Genomic DNA, 24563 nt, shown 5'->3' with positions numbered 1-24563 from the left:
GCTTCTGTGGTTCTAGTTTCTTTATACAGTTTTTACTATAATGGGCAAAACTCCTTCATAACAATATTTAAGGCATGAACCACTTCAGTCCCTGACATGCTGCCAGAGTTCAGTTCTCCTCACCGAACAGAAAAACTGTTTTGAAAAATAATTTGTAAAAATTCTGTGAAAGACCATAAGCCTCTGGCTCTTCACTTGGGAAACATTTTATCTTTCCTAGCTGTAGGATGCTAAAAATGAATAAAGAGAAATCAAATTATATTAAGAGAATCCTCCTTTTGGTTATTTCTCCACTCAAAATATGTTTTATTTTGCAGGGGGAACAAAGTCTCTCTAGATTTATTCTTCAACAATTTGCATGCAGATTTCTAGAATAGCTTTAATGTAAAATAACAAAAAATCAGTATAACAAATTAGAACTGCTAAATTTGGTTGCAAAGGTGTTGCAATGTAGACACTAAAACATCTATCACAGATAGATTAGCAAGGAAGATGACTGATTCCTCTTCTTGAAAACCTGCATGGAAGAGGGGCAAAAGCAGTGCAGTCCATGAACAGAACTGGCTGTTTAATTAGCACTTTGAAGAGTAAGATGCTAATTTCTATGGAATCTCTTCTCTGTTATGACTTACATATGCCAGACTAGAAGATAGTTGCAGGAGAGATGATGAATGTTCATCCCTGCACTGCCATTAAAAAAAAATTTAGAAAAAAGTTTAATGACAGACAATGTTTCCCTAGTCAGTCACAATCAGGCATATCTCAAGTTTGCTCATTGAATTTAAGTAGATTAAATAATGCAACCCTCATTCCATGTAAGAAAGTACATACTTTTATCCTGTTGATAAGCTAGTAGTATAGATGTCTGATGATCTGGGAGAAGCTGTTCTCTTGTTTGCAGAGTGAAATGCCAGTCAAAGCATAAAGGATTACAGTTCTGTGCTGCTTACCATGGTTGCTCTTTAAATGTTTTAGTGTCTCTTGGTTAATCTATAATAGAAGATAACCCAGCAAGTTTGGTGATAACTGTGCCTATAATGATAAGAGTATCAGTGGGGAAGATGTAGAATATGGAGCCACAAAGGGAGAAAATGAAAGACACAGAAAAAAAAGTGTTCCTGTGCATAAGTATGCCTATCATTCTTTATACGGCCAGTTGAGAGCCTACTGTTATTGGAACTCGCATGGTTCAGGCTGTGATCAAGAAGACGCCTTTGAATATTTTTCCATATTTAATGAAGAAGAAACACATTTTTTCATATTTCTAAAAAGAGAAATGTTATGTCTGAGATGGTCAGAGATGCCATTTGAGATTTGGTGCCATAGCCTGTGCATGAGGTCTCTGTACACATCTTTTTTCTAAGCACACTAAGTTGTTGTCACATATATTTGCTGTAATAAATGCTAAATACAGTAGCACACAGCTGTGAAGTGACCATTCTGATGTGATTCCAGGCATAGCTATGGGACAAGTTGATGGAAAACTATTTTGTAAAACTTCTAAAACAGACTCCATTGAATTTAGCTCAATTGCCAATATGCATATTTTACAATCCATATCACAATTTTTTTTTCTAAAGATCATTGATTGATGTGCTATGCATTTTTCGTGCAGCTTTGACTGCCAGCTGCAGCATATTGAATCTATCAGCTTGAAAGCCTTGCCTTTTCATGTAAAGAATAATCAGCAGCCATATGTAAGTGTGTAGACAGGCTGATACTTGCAATTTAAGGAACGATTTTTTCTTTAGCAATTTTAGTTATCACCACACCTGGTTTTTTACAATGTCCTGGGATATTGCTTTAATGGCTGCCCACTCCCTCGGTTACAGGAGGCCTTGTCTCCTTTTGAGTTCTGTGGCTTTTTATTATTTTTTATAGCTGCTTCATGTGAATTGTTTTAACTCACATCTGGGGAAAAAAACCCTGATTTATCTGACAGATTATCTGCTTGTTTTGTAATTTGACACCAAAAACTGTGAGCAAGTATATTTTTGAGAAAAGAAGCAAAAAAAATATTTTAGATACTTTGTTTTTTTTCCTCCAAGCAGTCATTGATGGCTGTTTAAAGACAGAGCATGGCATGGATTAGCTGCCTGGCTGTAATGCAATGGACTAGAGTAGTGATAGAACACTGTATTGCTTTTAGACTGTTAAAATATTTCATACCTAATGGGACTGCCAAACTTCAACCAAGAAGGCCACAAAATGTGAGGGCAGAACAAGTAAAGAGCAATACAAATTACTTGTTCTCGGCAGTGTTTTTCAGTGAAACCCCCTACAGCCCACCTTCATTTTCTGGAATGTCTTGTATGATTTTATCTTGGACTTGCAAAGTACAGAATCAATGCCTTTTTCTTCTTTTTTTTTTTTTTTTTTAAACTGGACTTGCAAGATTACTGCCACTGAGTAGGCAGCTCAGTAGCAATTAAAGGTACTTTTCCAAACATGATCATCACATGGTGTGGCACTGTTGGACACAATTCATCCTAAGCAACAGTGGACAATGCATTAGTCACAATGCTGCTGGTGGAGAATTCAGAATTATTTTGCCACAGTGTTCATAATGCTTTACAGCTCAATAGGTAAAAGAATGCCTGGATGGCAGAGCCCAGAGTTCTGGTGAGTGGTGTTAAATCCAGTGGGCAACTGCTCACCAGTGGTGTCCCCAGTGCTCAATATTGGGGACAACCCTGTTTCATATCTTTGTAATGATCTGGATGAGGGGATCGAGTGCATCCCCAGTCAGTTGCAGACAACACCAAGTTGGGTGGGAATGTCAATCTGCTGGAGGGCAGGAGGGGTCTGCAAGAGGAAGCAGGACAGGCTAGATCAATGGGCTGAGCCCAGTGGTCTGAGGTTCAACCAGGCCAATTACCAGGTCCTGCCCTTAGGACAAACCCCTGCAGGACAGGCTAGGGCAGAGTGTCTGGAAAGTAGGAAAAGGACCTGGGGGTGCTGGTTACAGCAATTGATCATGAGCCAGCACATGCCCTGATGGCCAAGAAAGCCAATGGCATCTGGCTTGTGTCAGAAAAAGTACGGCCAGCAGGAGCAGGGCAGCAACCATTCCCTGCACTCAGCACTGGTGAGGCCACATCTCAGAACCTGTGTTCAGCTCTGGGCCCCTTAATTCAGGAAGGACAGTGATGTGCTGCACCATGCCCAGAAGGGCAGTTAAGCTGGGGAAGGATCTGGAGCTCAAGTCTGATGTGGGGTAGCTGAGGAACCTGGAGTTGTTTGGCCTGGAGAAAAGAAGGCTGAGGGGAGGTCTTATTCTCTACAACTACCTCCCAGGACAGTGTAGCCAGGCTGGTCTCTACTCCCAAGTAACAAGTGATAGGATAGGAGAAAATGGTCTTAAGTCATGCCAGGGGAGGTTCAAGTTGGATATTAGGAAAAATTTTGTCGCAGAAAGGGTTGTAGAGCATTGAAACAGGCTGCACAGGGAAGTGGCAGAAGTGTTCAGAAACTAAACAGATGCAGTACTTTGTCATACGGTTTAGTAGATGTGGTGGTATTCAGTTAAAGATTGGACTTTATGGTCTTGGAGGTCTTTTCCAACTTCAGTGATTCCATGATTCTATAATTCTATGGTGCTATGAAGAATACACCTCTTAAGATGTAGTTACACTGCATGTTGTCTTACAAGGCTGTTGCTGCTTCTGGCCATGGATTACTGCTCTCACTTTGCTTGTGCATGAAAATTAGTATAAGAAATAATGTTAATCATATGAATAAAACATTATCTTTCAGCAGTACTCATCCTGCAAATTGTATCACTTCAGCAACCTTGCATTCAGTGCCTTGTACAGTGCTGCTACAGTTGTTTACCTAGAGGATGAGCAGAGAGAAACAGCCAAGAATGGCAAAGGGAGGCTCAGGAACTTTTAAGCCAATTTTACTTTTGAAGCAATCTTTAAGTGAGCTCAGAGCTGGCTTTGGGACTATGAGGGTGATAAACAGTCATGGTTTGTTGCTTACATACTTCTGTTGTATCACATACCATGGCATAAGAGCAATTAAAGGGTTCCTGTTGCTTCAGAGGGAAACCTCCTATTATCTGACCATTATCAAATAATAGACATGGTTTTCCTGAAAGTTAAAGGGCTTTATGAAGACTGGTAGAATGAAATTATTCTTGGACAGTTCTGTTGAGCAATCTCTTTGTTTTTCTTTAGGCATTGAGGGTGGGCTGCCCAGGCTCCTTTGGATGCAGCCCAGGACACAATTGGCTTTCTGGGCTATGAGCACTCACTGCTGGCTCATGTTCAGTTTTTCATCAACCATCACCCCTAAGTCCTTCTACAAAAAGCTGCTGTCAATAACCGTGGGTGAAATTTCCAGCACTTTGGACATATTTTGATTTTCTCTGGGTGGTACAGCTTTGCACTGTCATTCTGGTGGCTGAGGGTTACCAAAAGGCAGATAACCCTGCTCCTCTCTAAAGTCTTCAGTGTGTTACAAATCCCAGATTTTTTAAAATCTGCATTATGCTTCCAGAATTACACCAAACAAGTAAAAGGACAGAGCAGATATCCTACCATCATTTTTTTTGAAGATTCAGCTGAATAAAAAGTTAGAAATACTTGTACAAAAGAAGATTTAGAGATCAGGAAGTGCCAGTTTAATATAGATATGTATAATAAAATGTGCGGTATTAAGTAGGACTTTACTCCTGTTCAGTACTCCCTCAGAGTAACAGAACAGGGTTGTTTCTGTCTCATTCTCTGAACATTTTGAATTATCTACTTATAGAATAAAAGTGTTCTTTTTATACCCTACTCTAGTAACCTTGTTTTGCTTATGGTTTTTTAACCATTTAAACCAAAATGATTATGTCATGTGATCATTGACTGCATATGATTCCTTGAGTTAATAGGAGAAATGGTGTAGTTGAGCTGTAATTATGCAAATATTGGCAGCATTCTATGTAACTTGTATTTCACTCATTTTAAAAATGAGGAAGCAGGATGATTGAATTGCTGAAATTCTTAACCTATCAAATAATGTAACCAAAGGCACAAATAGCAACCTTACTCACACCCCTGGTTTTATGGATGAGAGCCCAGGTAAAGAGGGAAGCCAGTGCCAGGTACCAAACCAAGGGGACCCAGCTGTCCCAGTGCTCCACAGATGTGTTTCCACAGTGGAAAATGCCATGTGTTTTATTTTTTTTTTTTGATGCTGAGTTTAATTACATGCTTTAGCTCTTAATGACACTAATTCATTTTTACTGTCTGACATTGGTTTCATGATGGCTACTTATATCATTGCCAGCTGAGGATTGCAATGAAGACCATCATCAGCTAAACTGTAAAGCATCAAAATGAACTCTTCAGTTATTTCACAAATTTATTTTTTTGATGTGAACCATGGTTTTCCTACATGGGCAGCAGCTAGTTTCTACTTGCATTCAACCTTTTGGGGAGGAAGAACAGTTGGAAGGTGTGAGGGGTTGGACACCAAGTGCTTCGCAAACCACTTTATCACTCCCCTCCCCAACTGGACAGGGAAGAGAAAATATAGTGAAAGGCTCGAGGGTTGAGAGATCACTCACAAATGACCATCACCAGCAAACCAGACTAAACTGAGGAAAATGCATCTAATTTATTGACAAATCAGAGTAGGGAACTGAGAAATAAAAACAAGTCTTCCCTCATCTCTCCCTTCTTCCCTGGTTTCAACTTTACTCCTGATTTCCCAACTTTACCTCCTCCCCTCCTCAGTGGCACAGGAGGATGGGGAATGAGGGCTGCAGTCAGACTGTCACACATTGTCTCTGCTGCTGCTTGCTCCTCATGAGGAGGACACACACTTTTCCAGTGTGGGCAGTGGAACCTCTGCTCTGGAGTCCTTGATGTCCACAGGGCTGTTCCTCTCAGGCATTCTCAGTTCCTCCTTATCTGCCTACAATTGCTGCTGAAGAGTAATTCTTTTCCCTTCTTAAACCTGTTATCCCTGAGCACTACCACCATCACTGATGGTTAATTTTGGCCAGCAGTGGGTCTGCCTTAGATCCAGCTGGCATTGGCTCTGTTGGACACCAGGAAAGCTTCTGGTATCTTCTCACATAAAAATACAGGGGTGCTCCCCTGTAGCTCCCCTGCTCCGCTTCTGTGTTGGTTTTGCATCATGCAAGTGATGTTTTGGGAGAGGCTGTTGGCAGTTTCCTTCATGTCTGATAGAAAACCAATCAGTGGTTGACTTTGGGAATTGACAATCTGTTGAACTGCTGGAAAGCTGTACACGCCTCTGTGAAAAACACATTTTAAAGATGAAAGAAATCTGTGAACTTTCTCTTTTTTCTCCTGGCTAGCAAAGAGGTGACACGGCTGGTCAAGCCCCTATTTTGGCCAGGCTGGGCTAGGCAGCCCCTGCTGCAGGGTGTTGGAACCCAGGAAATTCCTCTGGCTGCCCTGGAGGGCTCGAGCCCCTGCCCAGGGGGCTCAGAGACTTTGGCACAGAGCCCAAGACCCCTGTGCCTTTGATTTAGTCCTTCGAAAAAACAATTACCAACCTTTATATGAAGAATTACAAGTCAAGAAAGTTTAAGTAGAATAATAACTAGTTTGTCACGGGATGAAAAATAGATTTTTGAGGTTTTTAGAATGGGGGCTCAGGGGGCAAGATGGAGGAATTTGGGCATGCCTTGTCCTTTTTCCTTCCTCTTCCTAGCCTCCATCTTCTGAATGATGTTGGCATTTTTAGATTGGTTTAGAGTAGAACCTCACTGTCTAACATAGGTGATAGGTATTGGGAAGTTATTGTAAATATTGTACACATAGTTTTTAGTAGAAAAAGACAACACCTCCTCAAGGACGGGCAGTGTGCCTCAACCCAACCTCGGCAGGTCGGAGAAAGAATTTTATAGATAAGAAACAATAAACAACCTTGAGAACAAGAATAGAAGAGTTCTGATTCCTTCTTCGACTGACTGCTGGGCTGGGAAAAGAGACTTTCTCACACATCTCGGGGTCACTCTGACCAGCAGAGATTCTGAGAGCAGGGCACCCACTGGGCCCCTGCTTTTGGCTGCCGGGCAGGGGAAAGAAGAAGCCCTGACGTGTTGGCTGCTGAGATCACAGTGCTCCCCCACCCCAGCCTCAGTTCCTGCCACAAGCTACAGAGCCCAGCCCAGTTAGTGACCATCTATAGGCCCTGGGTAACATATTAACTCTTGCAGTGCTTCAATCCTCCCTCAAGTGAGAGAACCAGACAAAAGTGCAGACATGTAAAGAAGCAACATGAAGACGCCGATGTCAGTGAAGAAGAAGTCAAGTCGCAGATGGGAGGGATGAGGAGATGCCTTTAGTTTAAAGCTGAAATCTTCTTGTAAAGCTATGGAGAAGGATTCTTTCTTCCCTATAATCCATGAAGGTTTGGGGAGATGAAAGTGCTCAAATTGCAGATATCAAGCAAAGGCCCCAATGCTAAAGTAAGCAGATGTTAAAGTAGCTGTGATCCTATAAGAAATTTGAACACAGAAAGAGAGAAGAGTGATGAAGATCCTGTACCCCCAGGAGAAGAAGGAGATCTCTGTTCCTAGAGACGAAAATTATTTCAGAGATAGATAATGAGAACATTTGCATTTGAACAGCTCACCTTTAAATCAGTACCCCATAAGTTGACATGGCCCATAAATGCAGCTGTAGGAAAAGCTTGTGGAAAATGGGGGTGGTTTCCCAATTGCAGAATTCCCTGGGCAACCGCTATTTGTAGAAATTGAGAGCCACAAGAGAACTGTTTTCTTGTGGAGAAGTCTCCAGAACATTAACAAGAAGGACTTCTCTCCCTAAGTGACCTTAAGAAAGACTATTCTAGAGGTGGTAAACTGACTGAAAATTTTAGGATTTGTCTCTGTACATTGTCAGTAGGAAAGAAAAAGTTGTAGGGGGAAATGTTCTGAAGGTTTTGTTCTGATTCTTATTACTCTTTATTTAGCCAATGTTAATAAATTTTTCTTCATACCCTTTTAAAGTTTTGAGCCTGCTTTGCCTTTCTTCTAATCGTACCTCGCAGAAGGAGACGAGTAAGTACATTGTACTGAGTACACCAGTGATTGGCCAGCACTGAAGTCACCACACTAATTAGTGCATTGGCCGAAAAATCTCAAACCTAAACCACTACACAAAATTGGTGTTTCTGCCTGGTTTCAAACTGAAACTGCCCCATCTTCCCAAAGCCATGAAAACCCAGGGCAGGTGGGCAGTGTTAGCAAAGGGGAGGAGGTGGCCAGTGGTGGAGGTACAACATCCTGGGATGATGTTCCTGTCTAAAGTAATGCTCAGAACTACTCTCCAGGACACTGGAAAAACAGCACCGAGACTGTCAGAGCTCACACAGTGTTTGGACAATGCCCTCAGAATGACAGAATGGAACTGGGAGACGTTCCCTGGTCTAACCTCCCTGCTTAAGCAGGGTCATCCCAGTGCACATGGCACAGGATTATGTCCAGATGGTTGTGGAATATCTCCAGTGAGGGAGACTCCAGAATTTCTCTGGGCAAACATGGTGTGACTCCACAAGCTCTGTCTCAGGCATGTGGTGGTGGGGTTCTTGGGGTTGTCCTGTGCAGGTCCAGGAGCTGGACTGCAATCACAGTCATAGGTTCACAGAGTGGTTTGGGTTGGAAAGGACCTTGAAGGTCATCTAGTTTCAACCCCTTGCCATGGACAAGGACACCATTCACTAAACCACTTTGCTCCAAGCCCCATCCAACCTGGCTATGAACAATTCCAGGGATGAGGTAGCCACAGCTTCTCTGAGCAACCTGTGCCAGGGCCTTACCATCCACACAGGGAAGAATGTTTTCCTTATATCTAATCTAAACCTATTCTCAATTCAGGCCATTTTTCCTTCTTCTGTCACTACAAGCTCTGGTAAATAGCCTTGCCTCTCTTTTCTGTAAGTTTTCTTCAGGTGCTGGAAGGCCACAACTAGGACACCCCAAAGGCTTCTCTTTTCCAGGCTAAGCAATTCCAGTTCTCTCAGCCTTTCCTCAGAGCGGAGGTTCTCCATCCCTCTGATCACCTTGGTGCCTCCTCTGGCTGGCTCCTAGACGTTTGTATCTTTCCTGTGCTGGGAGCCCAGAGCTGGATGCAGCCCTGCAGGTGGGCTCTCAGCAGAGGGGGCAGAGGGGCAGAATCCCCTCCCTGCCCTGCTGCCCACGGGGCTCTGGGTGAGCCCAGCACACGGGGGGCTCTGGGCTCCCAATGGCCAGGGCATGGCCAGCCTCTCACCCACCAGCACCCCCAGGGCTGCTCTGGATCTCCATGCCCAGCCTGGATTGCATCCTGCAGGACATTCCTTACTGCCTGGAGCGAACTGCAGGTGGTGGCTGCTTACCTTAAAGGGATACCTGCTGCTTTCACTCTGCAGCTCTTCCGGAGTGAAGACTTTCCCGCGGGCCGGGAAACGTGAGTGCCGGAGGGAGCCGGGACTGCGGGAGGGAGCCGGGACTGCGGGAGGGAACCGGGAGCCGTGAGTGCGGGGCCGGGCCGAGCTCAGGCTCGTACTGCGGCCGTGCTTTCAGGGGCCGCGGGGGAGTTGGCCTATGTGAGGGAAGGGCCTTTGCAGCCAGGGAGCGACATTAATCTTTGCATAGGACCAAGTACCCAGGGTACTTAGGGCTGGAAGAGACTTCTGGGTATCATCCACTCCGCTCCACTAGCAGGTGACACAGGAACATGTCCAGGTGGATTTGGAATGTCTCCAGGGAGATACTCCACACTCTCCCAGGGCAGCTTATTCCAGTGCTCTGCCCCTTTCCATGGAAAGAATTTCTTTCTCATGTTGAAGTGGAACTTCTTGTGTTTTAGTTTATGGCCGTTGCTCCTCATTGCTGGTCACCACTGAAAGGAGTCTGGCACCTATTTATGTGCATTAATGAGATTCCCTTTCACTCTTCTCCTCTCCAAACTAAACAGGCCCAGATCCCACAATCCCTCCTCGTAAGAGAGATGCTTGAGATCCCTCATCATCTTTTTGACCCCTTTTGTTGCCTCAGAGTCTCCTGTTGTGGCTTTGGGCAGGCAGTGCAGGGTCCCAGCGTGCTGGAGCTGCAAAAATGCTGCCTTGTAAATATTGAGACAGACAGGTGGGTCATCGGTAGTGTTGTAGAACCCAAAACCTTATAAAAAGGCTTTGAAAACTCAGAATGGGTCACAGGATGGTTGAGGGTGGAAGGGACCACAGTAGGTCATCTGGTCCAACCTCTCTGCTCAAGTAGGATCATCCCAGAGCACATGGCACAGGATTGCATCCAGATGGTTCTGAAATATTTCCGGTTAGGGAGACTCCACACCCTCTTTGGGCAATCTGCTCCAGTTGGTCACTGTACAGGAAAGTTCTTCATGTTCAAGTGGAACTTCTGTGCATCTGTTTCTGCCCATGGCCTCTTGTCCCATTGCTGGGCACCACTGAGCAGAGCCTGGTCCCTGCTCTGACCCCTCCCTGCAGGCACTGACAGACACTGATGAAGTTCCCTCTCACCCATCTCTTCTTGAGGCTGAACAGCCCCAGCTCCCTCAGGCTTTCCTCATTACAGGAATGCTTTGCTGGACTCACCCCAGGATTGCTGGCTCTGGGATTATTGTTTACTCAGTGTCTCTCCTGTCCCCAGGGTACATCTCCACACCGGCTGTCTCTCGGCTGACGCCCGATGAGGTGGTTCGGATGCGAAATGAGCTCTTCACCAAAGAGAAAGAGAGACAATTGTCTCTTCACCCACGGATTGAGAAGATTGAAGTGAAATACACCGGGAAGCCGCAGCCTGGCAGTGTGTTTGTCATGAACAAGGCTCTGTCCACGCCGTATAACTGTGCCATGCGTAAGTGGATGCACTTCTGAATTAGCCCCTCGTGGTGAATGTAGTGCTGCCAATTGAAATAGAAACAGTTACTTTTTGGAGGTTTATTTCACAGTTCATCCTTCCAGGTCATTTAGAAATATGAAACTTGCAGTTGTTAGAAATGCAGCAGTCTCAACTGCTGATCCTGAAAAATATGGTTAATAACTAACTAATACTTTAGGAGATTTTTATTTTCTTTAGATTTAAGTGAATGGCATTGCAAGAACTCTGTTCTGGCTCTTGTGGATGGTGAAGTCTGGGACATGTACAGACCTCTGACCAAATCATGTGAAATTCAGTTCCTTACCTTCAAAGATGAAGATCCAGAGGAAGTAAACAAGGTAAGTTATCTCATTCCATTGTAGATGACCTTCGTTCTCTGTACCTTGTCTCATTGCAGGTGGCCCTAATTATGACCTCTTGATTCTGTGTGCACCTTTCAGTTCCATGCCTGTCTGCTTTCTTGAACTTTGTTGTCATTAAAGTTCTGACACTTTAAATGTCGTTTTAATGGTGCACCATGGCTGTCATTGGCTGGACTATTGTGTGGTGAATTTTTGGCTTTCCTTTCAACTGTTGTATTATTCTGGGATTTCAGATTTAAATATCTCCAGGGTTACATCTGGCTTGCATTCTAAGGGCAGTTTTGATTTTTTTCATTTGATTCTGTTTGGAGAATCATCTCTGAATAGAAGTTTAAATCCTAAAGAAAGTAATCATAAAATCATGGAAAATCTTGGGTTGGAAGGGACATTAGAAGCTCATCCGGTTCCACCCCCTGCCATGGGCAGGGATGCCTTCCACTAGACCAGGTCGCTCATAGCCCTGTCTAACCTGGCCTTGAGCACTTCAGGGGTGGAGTGCTTGGGTTGGCAGCTAGGTTTGTGCATCATCCAGTTAAGTTTTGGGAGATCTTTTTGGAATAATTAGCTTCTAGGCATTATATTCCTGTTCTGAAATTCTCTTTGCAGGCATATTGGCGTTCCTGTGCCATGATCATGGCGTGTGTGCTAAAGAGAGCATTCAAGGATGAATACTCAGTTAACCTAGTTAAAGCTCCAGAAGTGCCAGGTGATAAAAGTGTTTTATATTGATTGTCTTTTGCTGCTTCACAAGTGAAAACTTAGAAAAAAATATTTCCAGTGATTGATGGTACTTAGCATTGATATGTGTATTACATGCTGTTGTAGCTGCCTTTAATTTATAATGACCACACTGAAAAGAATTCTGTTATCAATGTTCAGAAAATAGGTCCGTGTGGCCACTGGGTTTCAGACCACTCAGGATTTCATAGCTGAAATTAGTAACTAAATCTCTATATTGTGAAGTGACATGAGCAAGGTTTCTAGATGTGATGAGACATTTCTGTGGAATTTGCTCTAATAACTGCATAACCTTGTCCATCACTTGAATTTCTAAAAATGACAATGTCTACACCAAATTGGAAGATTATTGAGGTACAAACAAGCTTAGTAGCAACTTCTGCTCATCTGTGATCTGATTTAAGATTTAGAAAAGTGAGAAAATGCATAAGAGGTTGTTTCAATAACAAAACCTGCATAATTATGCATTTAATATATGAGAAGGTTGGTTGCTGATCATGTGGGGTGCTCTAACTGCTTCTCTTTTTAGCAATTTTAGCATTTGTTGTGATTGGTAAGTACAGGTAAATATTTCAGTTCTACCAGAATTTGGAATAATCTTGGATATACTCAGCTATATCATTATACTGCACGTATAGAAATAGTGTGATCTTACTGGGCTCATAGATTTGATTTCTATAAATAGCCATAACTCAATATACACAAAAGAGTGTTCTAACAACTGTCAGATAAATTTGTGTTGCCTTTACCAGAAATTTGTGCATTGCTTGTGTCATGGATAAACAGCTCTAATGTTGTCTGATTTCTCTGTGCAAAAAATTCCCCTTTATAATCTAATAGCTCACATTTATTGTATCAGACATACAATAATGGAAAAACAGTGAAGTATTTTTAAATTGAGTGGTTTTGGGGTTTTTTGCAGTGTTAGATGCAGTTTTGTGAAGCAGTTTATTTTTTCCCCTCTGTATTGGGATTCTATTATACTGACGTTGCATTAAAACTCCTTTCAAATTACTTTCTCATTCAGTGAAGTGAAATTAAAATAACACAAGTTAATCTGTCATTTTATAGTATAATCAGAGCTTAAAACTTTTGTTTTATGATGAATTTCTAGAAGTAATTATGTTTTTCTTTTTCTTCTAATTTATTTTGTTGTAAGAATATAGTATGATTGTGAAATGCATACTTTGTTACAAACATGAATATTTTTATCTTTGGATTGGAATTGCAGTGATCTCTGGAGCTTTCTGTTATGATGTGGTTTTGGACAATAAACTGAATGACTGGAAACCAACAAACGTAAGCACTTTTCAGGCATAAACCCAAAAAGTTCTAGAGTTTGTGTCCTTGTCCAGTTGTTCTTTTTTGATAGGGGAGAAGAGGCAGAACTTTTTTCCCTTTTTGTTAGTGCACATTTGGAGTAGTCTTTGGGATGTGATCTCTGCATTCACCACACACTGGTGCTATGGCAGAGTGCTCTCAGATTTCCCTTCAGACAAAAATAAACCTTGTGCTGTCTTCCACATGCTTTCAGGCTTTAGGTCTGTGGAGCTGGAGAGAATTCTAGTCTGAAGTACAAGTTCAGAAACACTAGATAGGGCCATTGGGACCTCAGTGCCATATTTGTTACTGTACAGATCTGTTCCTCCTCAGCTGCTCTTGCCTGGTAATTTAGATGCAGCCTCAGTCTTTGTGTGTGTAGGGTTTCTGAATATAAAAGTGTGTATAAGGCATATTTTCTGGTCGTTTACAGCAGAATCAGCTTGTTGAATAAAATCTGTGAGCACATTCAGCTGCAGCTCTCCTTAATAGCTTGCTTATGTTTCATGCTCTGCAGTAAATCTAATAATCTGAATGCTCTAAATCTCAGAACCATTTGTGATCACAAATGTTTTACCCATCTGGGGCTCATTCTTATTCTTGTGCCCAAAAACCAGCAGAGGGGTGTATGGCTAGCAAAGCAATATTGGTACAATGCAGAATCTTTCTTCAATATGATCTTGTGGCTGAAGTAATTTAGTTAGAAATATTTTCTGCATGACATTTTAAATGTAATTCCACTTCATAACAAATTCTTATTTACGAGTAAATCTGAATTACACAGAACCTCAGATTCTGGTCCAAGGTGACAAATTTTTATTTATTAAATATTCAGTACCTTTTTTTCACTTTGATCTATCATAATAGAGCTTATTTATAAGTGAAGTCACTGCTCTGGATAACTAGATTTATAGATGAGTATTCAACAGTAGCAAGACTGTGTATGTAGTACCATGCAGGGAAAACCTACTATTAAACTGCCTACATGGGCAGTTTAATTAATATATATTATTTTTGAGTGAAAATGCCTATTTCTCATTGAAATGACTGGGCATTGAGTCTGTCCATTAAAACAGCGATGATCTGTAGTGCTCTTTTGATAATAGTAAGACACTCCTACAGTAAAATTCCTGTATTTAGGGTTTATAGTAGATGATCTTTGTTGCTCTGACTAATATTTACTGTTTGCTGTGCTTTATCTGTTCACTACAGCTGTGAAAAGATGGTTACAATTTTTATGTTCTTTTATTAGGACAACTTCTGTTCTCTTACAAGGGATGCCAAAAAGCTAATCCATCAAGACCTGCCCTTTGAAACGCTGCACGTTGAAGCAAAAGTAGCACGTGAAATGTTTCAGCATAATAAGTGAGTGTCTGAATTTGCCTTTCTTTCAAAGAGGCAATTAGAAATCAAGTCAAATCTCTGCTTGGTTTTATAAATCTAAAATAAGATGTGACAGGTGAAGTAAGAAGGTACTTCTCCCACTGCTCCCAACAACTTACTCACACCAATTTACTTAGTTCTTGTTCTCTTCAGAGGCCAGCACCAGCCACCTTTACTGGATGTAGTTTCATGACAAACTGAAAGACTGAGACTTCTTTTGTTCACTAGTGAGCTTCAAGATTCCACTACTATTAAATTGAAACTCTGGTGCTTAGCCTTGACATGGTAGCTTTTTCTGAAAGGCTTCCATATTTAAAGAAATGTATATTTTTCATGTCCTGATATCTTCAAATGAAGATTTAATGAAATGCAGGTTTTGAATTGTGCAGGGGAAAATGGGTAAAATACTTTGGTCTGTGCTATAAAAAAAAGGTTTCAAAACTTCTTGTCTTCTTTGCTGAAAAAAATACCTCAGCCATGTTTCTGGTCCACAGCTTTTTGGTAGTTGGAGAGTGTTTGTACACTGTCTCCTAAGGAAATGCTTCCCAGTGTCCAGTTTGAACCACCTCCCAGCAAAAGCATTAAACCATTCCCAAACATCCTTCCTCAGGATCCCATGTTGGCTGTGCCTGATGATTGCACTATTTTTGAAGTGTCTTTCAGTAGTGCTCAGTAAAATCTCTGTAATTTTTTCATGAACTGAGGTTAACTAACAGGTCTGTTAATGAAGCATGTCAATATGTGTTCTCATTAGGAATTTAAACCAGTCTCAAAGCTCACATAAATACAAGCATGGTTTTTAGGAATTTTAAATGAATTAAATTAGTTTCTGAAGTGCTCTTACAAGAGCAAGGCGTTAAAGGTGAGGATTTTTAAATTTTTTTTTCTTGTCCAGATATAAAATGGAGATGATAGAAAGAAAAGCTGCTCAGAATATGGAAGGAATTGTACCATTACATAGGTAAGCAAAACTGAACTCCCATTCTGTAATGATTCACTGAAACATTTGAGTATATTGCAAGTACTCTAAGTGAGAAGAGCAAGTTACTTGGGATGGTTTTAAATTTAAAGATCACTTGTATTCATTACTGTCTGTAGTCTGTCTTAATTTGATGTGGTTTGTTAGCTTGTTTTTTTAATGTAACCATTATTTTGTGATACTGTGTGATACTACGTTTCTATTTCTTGTTATGTTAAGGGTGGTAAGTGGCAGAGGAGTCTTACTGTTTTCCTTGCTTTTACAGGAAGACTAAATAAATCTCTAGAGCTTGACAGGCTGAATAAAATACAAACCAAATACTGGTTTGAAAACAGGAGTTAGCATTGTATAATGGATTTTTCTCTCAAAGTTGTCAAGGTCTTCCTAACTTGCAATCTACTGCTTTGTAGTGGTGGAGATGAGAATAGAACAGTATCCTGGGGATTCAGTGTAAGGTATCTTAAGAGTTCTTAGTCTGGAGGCAGAATGTGTCTCAAGCAATTCTCTGTCTTAGACAATTGTAGGATATTCAGTTGTGTAGATGTCTGAAGAGTTCCTAATTTGTTTTTCCTTTATCTTAAGGAGCATCATTATCTAAAGGAACAGATGTCTTTGCAGTGGTGGTTCTTGAAATTTTAGAACAATGTTGTGTCATTCTTTCCCTCCCACTCTGATTTGCTCAATAAAGGGGAAAATGGGCTTACCTATTGCTTTCTGGGAGAGGTTCATTCTCAGCATTTCTTTGCTGTACTATTCTGTCTCTTTTTTCTTAATTGATTTGCAGTTTTCCAAGAACTGGAAAGGGAAGTAACTGTGCAGGTTGCAAACACTGTACTGTGGAAAACAGGTGATCTTGGAGACAAATCTTTTTCTGGTGAATTACACTTATTCCAGTTTTAGAGCCAACATGGTATCAAAGGCTTTTTAAACCTAACATCCTTTCCTAGACTTGAGGTTTAAATTTTCTAAGTTCATTTAAGGAAATTGTGTGACCTGTACTTTTGGTTTAGGAAACTTCAAAATGCTGAGCTGGAAATTTGTTTAGATTTGGCTTGAGATTTGTGTGGATTTTCTTTCTGTTGATTGGAGTTTGCTAATCAAAATGAAACCTAATCTCATTGTATTTTACTCCAAATATATTTGGCATATAAACTGGGGTTTTCTTTGTCCCCCCAGGTTTGGTGACTTTGTAGATGTCAGTGAAGGTCCTCATATTCCAAGGACAAGTTTCTGTTTCCAGTATGAGATAACAGCAGCCCATAATCTTCAGACTGACCAGTCTGAATTGATAAGAAGATTCCAGGGTGTGTCCTTGCCAGTCCATTTGAAGGTAAGTAATCCATTTTGCACAGGTTTTCCTTCTTTAAATTAGAGCATTTTACCTGTGTTTCCATTTTTGTTAGGTGCTGTATTGGTAGCTAAATGGAATTCTTAGTTGAGAGCCGTAGAAAGGGAGGGCCCCTGATGGTGACTGTGTTGGATATTTGGGGTTCATTTTCCTGAAACAGTTGTGGATGTGTAGTCAGAACTAGAAAAGTTTGCATGAGAGGGCCCATGATGTTATTTTTCAGTATGGAAGGTGTTGTTTTAGTCGCCATAATTCCTGCACGGATATTTCATTCTGCTTGCCTAAGTTCTGCATGCCAGTCTTCTGATATCTAGGCTACTGACAGTGCTTAAAAGAGCAGAACTTTGTGTTTATACTCATGATAAATATACCATTCAAAAAATTTCATGACACCAAAGTAAAAAGTAGCAACAACAAGAAATGTCCTAGCTCTGATGAGTCTTAAACAAAGAACTGAAGGTGGAGGCAGGGCTCTTTATTCCCTTTCATGTTGACTTACATGATTTTGACCTTGTGATCTAGAACATGTACTATTGTCTTAGTTGGGGAAGTTTTCAAGTGTTCCTCAGCTGATCTCTGTGTTCCCTTCCTAAGCATAATTCCATTTTTTGCCAATTAATTCCTCAAGGATTCCACACAGTGGATCAATCATAGAACCATAAAATGGTTCGGGTTAGAAGGTACCTTAAAGTTCATACAGTTCCAATTCCCCTTCCATGGACTGGGTTGCTCAGAGGTCCATTCAGCCTGGCCATGAACACTTCAGGGATGAGGCATGTGATGGGTAGACATTTACTCAGGTCCCCCACATGGATATGGGCAGATTGGACACCAAAATTTTAAGTTGTTAAAACGGAACATTTGAACTGGTCATTATTATGGTTTTGTGCCATCATTTCTATACATTTGTCAAATCTATTCTATGATAAGATTATTTTTTACCTCTGCTAACGTTATTTAATGACATTTCACACAGGCTCACCACACTGTGTGGCACAAACTGCTGGAAAGATCAAAGAGGCTGGTAAGTCTCACTAGAGGTGAAGTATAGGTTACCAAATACAAAGGTATGCTCTGATAGAGGACGCTTTGAATGATTAGAGGTAGGTAGTATACTCAAGAACTGTCTTTGGGAATGGAAATATTCACAGGTGAATGGAAAACAGAAATCTAACTGCTTGTTTATTAGAGGATGTGGTAGCACTGTTTGTGAGGTCTGTTATTAAAAAGCATTGTGCCATTTAAAAAACATGTACTATTTGATTGATATGATTTGTCCAATTAAAAAATACCTCAAGGTAAATGGAACTATAAGATATTGTAACCCTCCAAGATATATAATCAAATAACCACTATCAAGACGTATTTAAACATAGGAAGTCTTTGCAAGAATTAAAGAGCAACTGTTATAGAGCCTTTCGATCAACAGTTTTACTTACTTGTTTGGCAAGAGACAGGAAAAAAAACCACTTCATGTCTTCTGAAACTTGTTAGCCATGGATATGTTCTGAGCTTGCCCCATGGCATCTTCCCTGAACTTAGTTTGAATATTCTTGTCCTTCAGGTTGTTTAATTTTGGAGAAGATAATAGTCTTTGTAGATTGTCCTTTCTTGTTATAGTGATAGTATGAGGGGAGGATTTTCAGGACCAAGGAGAGTAAAATAATTTTTAAAAATATAACAAAATTGATATCTTTCTGCAGGTCACTGAAGAAGAATATTTGGAAACAGCAGCACAATGTCTTGAGGCAAAAGATGGAACTGAGGAAGGAAAACATGTATCAATTTAAATTAAGTTGAACCTCTAAATGTACATAATAAACTGTGTATTTTTACATTACTTGTTTGTGCCTCTTACAAAATGTCTTGGGTAATTAATTTGACTTCTGTGATGTAAATCATAGATAAGTATAGATGCAGGTATACACAAAATGTTTCAGTCCCCTTTAAAGGTTTCCTTAAAGAAAAAAAGGGTGGGTGGAGGGAAGTTAATTTTTTATCTGCAGTAACTTGCAAGTTGCCCCTGTCCTTACCTTGGCAACAGTAATTCCATGTGTCCATCCACATGTTGTTGCCTACTGCAACCCAAAGCTGAGACAAATAGTATCTTAAAAAGATACCCTTAAAAGTATGTCAAGGTATAATTGCCATTGCTTTGCCAATACAAAAATAGTAGAATGTAAGAAGTTCTTGGAGTTCTTGGAGTTTAATGATTTCTTTCTGCTGCACAAATGCGGTTAAAGATAATTTTCCAGAATAATACCAAGAATTTAGTTAATTTCTTAGATCTCTAGTGTACTAAGATTTATTATGCCTTTTCTTTGTTTGATATTTAAATATGGTGACTTCAATTAAATTTTGCAAGGGGATTTTGTTAGATGATGTTTTCTGATGTTTTGTATTTTCATCCCTAACTCATTAGAACTGTTCTCATTATACCAGAGGAAATTTTTATTACTTTTTGAAGTGCAAATATTTTCTCTGAATTTCATCCCAGTTATTATTTTTACCATTAACTGCCTCACATGGTTCCTAATCAGTTGACACCACAGCTTTGTGAGAGCAGGGTAGTAGTTCAGTACAATACATTTAGGTATAACCCATGTCTTCTCAGGATACTTGGAAAATGAATGGGTTTTTTTCTTCTTGATTAATATTGTTTATAATAGTATCAGATGCTCTTTTTTTAAAATAAGATTGTTGATTCAAAGTTTACCTTCAGTGCACACATATGCATTTACACATTCTGTATATTTTCATTAAATTGAACTTGCTGGAGTGTACTTTGGTTTTGAATCTGTTGTTCTGGTGCTGCTGAAGAAGCAGGCGTTGTTTCTTGTCTTAAGAAACACAAAAATTTGCTGTTTGTGTTGTTTTTTTTGGGGTTTTATTGTGGTTTTCTTTTAGTTTTGCTTGGTTGGTTGGTTTTTGTTTGTTGTTTAATGCAGTGCTTGCCATCTTTGATTAACCCAAGACTGATGAAATTTTGCCATCTGAATTTTGGGACCCAATCCATTTGGTCTGTTTGGAATCTTAAGCTTGTTCTATTACAACCCAGAAAGGCTCCTGATGTCTGCTTGCTATTTTGGGTATCCAGAATTCCTCCTGGATTCCACCAGCTGCAGAGGAAGGTGAGATGGCTGCTCTCACTTAGGAATATACCTTATTAAGCCTGCGTGGAATTTCGGGGTTTTTCTGGCATGTTCTTTTTTGGGGCGCTGGGAAGAGGCTTTTTTTTTTTTGTTATGTTTGGGGTTTGAGTTTTTTTGGTTGGAGCAGCAGGAAAGTCACCCCACAGGTGAATCCCCACAAAAGGGACTTTTGCAAGTGTGTGACTACAACACTGAAAATGTTGTTGATGTCTGTAGCAGACCCTTCCCTGGAGGTCTTGCATAAAGTAGTGGAAGCTCAAACCTCTATAGAACTCTGTGCTGTCTCACGCTTTGCTTCCATGGGGTCCAGAAGACAGGTCTTCCTTAGGGAGAGATGTAGCTGGAGGATGCCTTTGAAAAGCACCAGGATCCTCACAGAGCTCAGCAACAGTTAAGAGAACCAGGCAGTAGTGTTCATTTCTTTCTCACCATTGCACATTTTGAAACAGGAATGTAGATTGAAATCTGCTCTGCCAATATGGGATTCAGAACCACATGTGCAGAGAAGAACATCTGTAGCCATGATACTTTCAGAAAAATCCTTTCCTTAGGATTTTTCCTCCTGGGAACCTGAGAGGCCTCAGGAACAAAATGTAAACAATGGTTATCTGCTGCTGCGGAATGGAACAGGTGGATCTGTGATTGGTCTCATAGAGTTTTTTCTAATTAATGGCCAATCACAGTCAGCTGGCTCAGACTCTGTCCGAGACACAAGCCTTTGTTAGTCATTCCTTCTTTTTCTATTCTTAGTTAGCCTTCCAATGAAATCCTTTCTTCTATTCTTTTAGTATAATTTTAATATAATATATATAATAAAATAATAAGTCAAGCCTTCTGAAAAATGGAGTCCGATCCTTGTCTCTTCCCTCATCCTTGGACCCCTGTGAATACGGTCACAAACATCTGTGGTTTTTGGGGGGGGTAGCTCATACAGTGTTTTGAGCACTCCCTGCCTGATCTGTATTGAGTGATGGCACTGCTAGAAAAGCCCTGAACATTTCTGAAATGAATGTGGGAACAAATGGAAGCAGTGCTCAGTTCCCCTGGCAGCCACAGAGCAGCAGGGAGATACAACCCTGAGCTCAAGGCCATTTGTTTTACCTTTTACTGTTGGTGCATAAAATGCTGAAATTGTCTGCTGAGAAGGCTCAGCAGCAGCTGAGCCAGAGTGATGCTTCCTTTCTCTTTTTGACTTAGGTTTTCTGAACTTCTGCTGAACTGCAGGGTGGTTCCAGCCTGGCTGGCTGTTGGGGGCTGTGCTCAGACACACACCTGCAACTATCACTGTATACCAAACTTAAAGATATGGGGTTGTATAAAATACCAAAGTGGGCATGGCAAAGCTCTGACTGAGTGTGCATTCTGGATGTTTGTGCACTCTCCTGCCCTCCCTGGGGCCTGGCCCAATCTTCTCCATTGGAAATAGTCAGAAGACACCATCACTGATAAGTTTAAAAAGAGACAAGAAAGTAGATGTTGCTATTTTCTATACTGAACGCTATAGGAAACTGCAGGAATTAGGGGTGGATAGATGGGCAAAAGAGACTGCAGAATTTAGCCAAGTCCCCTTCTTGGCTACTTATTTTTATTAAATTTCTGTGTGTAAAGAGGCAATTTTTACTCAGCAAAAGAACTGCAGAGCCAGCTAAAAGTAAGGAAGTATCTAGGAGGATGCAACGCTGCAAAGTGGAGAAAGGGGAGGACAGGGTCACTTAGGCCAACATACATGGGCAGAAGCTGATACTGGCCCGATTCTGATAAGGAATAAGAATTTTTTTATGATGAAAGTGGTGCAACACTTGAATGTGTTGTTCAAAGAACTTGTGAGTACCTCAGCCTTGGAAATATTCGAGGATGGATTGGATGGCGCTTGGTGCACCCTGATCTAGTGGAAAGTGTCCCTGCCTGTGGCAGTGGGGTGGAATAGGATAATCTTTAAGGTCTCTTTGAACCCAACCCATTCCAGGATTCTATAGTGACAGTGGAAAAGGCCTGAGGCCTTCTTCCTTGTTGCACTTCTCAGCAGTAGTTTCATGGCTTCTCACATTCAAGCTGTTCCTCCTTCTGCATCTTGTTTGAAAGAATTGAAACTTTTAATTTTTCCCTTTTCTTTACTGGTTTAATCCAAAGAAAGAAAACCCTATATTAAGGTTAAAGCTACATGGTGACTTAATCCTAAGAGGTGGCAGCAGGAAGGTTGAGCCAGTATCAGCTGACACATGTAACCAACTGAGAAATTTTTTTCCAAAGAAATATTCTGTATTTTATGTTATCGTGGATTTTGGAGATAGAAAAGGCAATTGGGATTTGGTATGACTTATTTCATAACAGAAGGAATTAAATGCTAAGAAAGAGTTATTTTTTTTTCTTACCAGGCAGTAAAGGTCTTTCCTGGGAAATTGAACACGTGCAAGTAATGAAAACAATCATCAGTAGACATCAAGTCCTTTCATGACAGCAGCCAGAACAAGTTTCCCTTTCAATTTTAACTTCTGTCAAGGAGTAATCTTTTACTGCTTTTTGGTAACTTATCTAGCACTATTCCACTCAGCACAGTACTTTGTTATGTTTGAAGCCAGTGAACTTGCTACATTTATTTTATTACTTTTTACAGACACAGGAATTTGGCAGCATAAAGGTGTTTGATGGGAAGAGGTGACAGTGGGTATTTCTTGAAGAACACCAACCATCTGAAAATGGTAATGCTATCATGCTGTGGTTTTTCACAAGACTTAACCCCAGTCATGGACAGCATTAACATTTTTTCAGAGTGAAAAGAAAACCTATTATTTTAGTATCTGCAAATATAATATCCACAACCTAACTATGTCCACTTTTCTGGGGAACCAGCTGTGCAGAAAGAATACACATAATTGGTCTAACATTTGGCCATATTTATAATAGCTATCTATTTATTAAGTTTGCAAGTTACTCACATTTTAATGAGAGAAAATGTGAGGGAACAAATACTTGATTTTTATGGCATGACTATGAATCAGGATGGTGAGGGGAAAGATCTGTTTTCTTCCTTAGGACATCTTCTATTGACATGTGTCTGTCTATACAGGGTAGATGCTCTAGGATCATCTTTGCTTCAACTAACCAATGCTGCTGAATGTGGCCTCAAGTGGACAGGGAAGTCAAACTGAGCTTCAGTGTCAGCCAAAAAATGAGATTGTCTCTGGACTCTCCTCTCTTTTGCCACAATCTTCTTCCTGCTTTTAAAGCCATTTTCCCTGGAAATTTAATAGGAGTGTGCTTTTCTTTACCAAAATATGCTGCACCGCTTTGGGAATTCCCTCTCAGAGCTATGGCTATGACTTTGGAAGGGATAAAAGTGGCTTTTCCTTTTTGGTGGCTATGGCCCCCCAACTGTATGCATCCTGGGGGAGCCACTTAACCCAGAGTTGATTTGGAAAACATTTATGCCCTGCAGCAGTTCTGTCTGAGTGTAAAAATCCCATTCAGTGAGACTCTGTATGGGACATTTTTTATGAGACCATTGATTTATAAGTTTCTGTGGTCTGGAGTGCTCTGTGATCATTCTTTGTACTGGGGATTCACAGGCAGACCACTGCTAACAGAAAGAGGTGTTCATATTGAAACATCACAAATATTAACCATATTTCTTAATTTATGGTGAGTACTTTGCGTTTTTTAGTTTTCCCTTTTGTTCTCCCATCAAATTAATGTTTCATAGCTAAACAATTCCCCAAGCAGATTTAAGTAGAGATAAGAGAGAGTTTTAAGGATTGGCTCTGTCACTCAGGTTTTGTGACTGTGAATATTCAGGAACTATTTTGACCTTCCACAAAATAAATATAATGATACTTTCCTGTTTCTCTACAATTTTCTAAGACTTCTTGAAGTTTGTAATAGAAAGTACACTAAAGATACTTTCATTTTCTTCTAATGACCTATTGACCCATTTCTCCTAAAGGACTGATAATTGAATCTCAAAGAAACATTTTCCGTCAGTTTTTCTCTTACGTATAATTAAATTCTATAGAAATTAATAGAAGTTGTACACACCAAAAGTTTAATCCATATTTTTTCTTTCCTAAATAAAAAGAAGAAATTAAATATTTGTGTAGGAAGTAAAACCAAAAGAGCTAAAAGTGATAAAGTAAAACACAGGTTGTTGTGTTCAAAATGTTACACATTTGACATCCTGGTAAGGACTTGCTAATACACAAAGCTGCTTTTTTTTGCTGCTTTCCCAGACTCTATACCTAGCAAGCATGCCTTCATGCAGAACAACTTGTCTTTTTACATGTAGAGCAGAGGTTTTTCCCAGCATAGCCACTGACTGATTCATGATTTCTGTTCTCCTCCCACAGCTGTACCAGTTTGTTCCGTGTGAATTCTGGTAAGAGGCATGGTACAGTGTTAATGCTAACATGTAGGAGTCAGTCATAGGTAAAAA

General features: G+C 40.5%; 1 protein-coding gene across 1 annotated transcript; it reads left to right on the top strand.

Moving 5' to 3' along the window:
- Positions 1 to 9226: 9226 nt before the first annotated feature.
- On the top strand, positions 9227 to 19768 carry MRPL39 (mitochondrial ribosomal protein L39). Its single transcript, XM_014308973.2, has 10 exons — positions 9227 to 9419; positions 10625 to 10831; positions 11054 to 11193; positions 11824 to 11923; positions 13187 to 13254; positions 14528 to 14640; positions 15554 to 15619; positions 16814 to 16967; positions 17962 to 18009; positions 18689 to 19768. Exons 1-10 carry the CDS (start codon positions 9227 to 9229, stop codon positions 18773 to 18775), a joined length of 1176 nt encoding a protein of 391 aa, XP_014164448.1. The 3' UTR covers positions 18776 to 19768.
- Positions 19769 to 24563: the final 4795 nt, after the last annotated feature.

This window comes from Geospiza fortis, unplaced genomic scaffold, assembly GCF_000277835.1.
Source record: "Geospiza fortis unplaced genomic scaffold, GeoFor_1.0 scaffold154, whole genome shotgun sequence".
Lineage (NCBI taxonomy): Eukaryota > Metazoa > Chordata > Aves > Passeriformes > Thraupidae > Geospiza > Geospiza fortis.
This window is presented reverse-complemented; position numbering and strand designations above follow the sequence as displayed.

Bases quoted from the DNA above. Each gene is read 5' to 3' on its own strand.
- MRPL39 (XM_014308973.2), top strand. From the start codon at position 9,227: ATGGCCAGCCTCTCACCCACCAGCACCCCCAGGGCTGCTCTGGATCTC. The intron at 10,832-11,053 runs GTAAGTGGATGC...TATTTTCTTTAG, and splicing joins GCCGTATAACTGTGCCATGC to ATTTAAGTGAATGGCATTGC. The intron at 13,255-14,527 runs GTAAGCACTTTT...TTCTTTTATTAG, and splicing joins ATGACTGGAAACCAACAAAC to GACAACTTCTGTTCTCTTAC.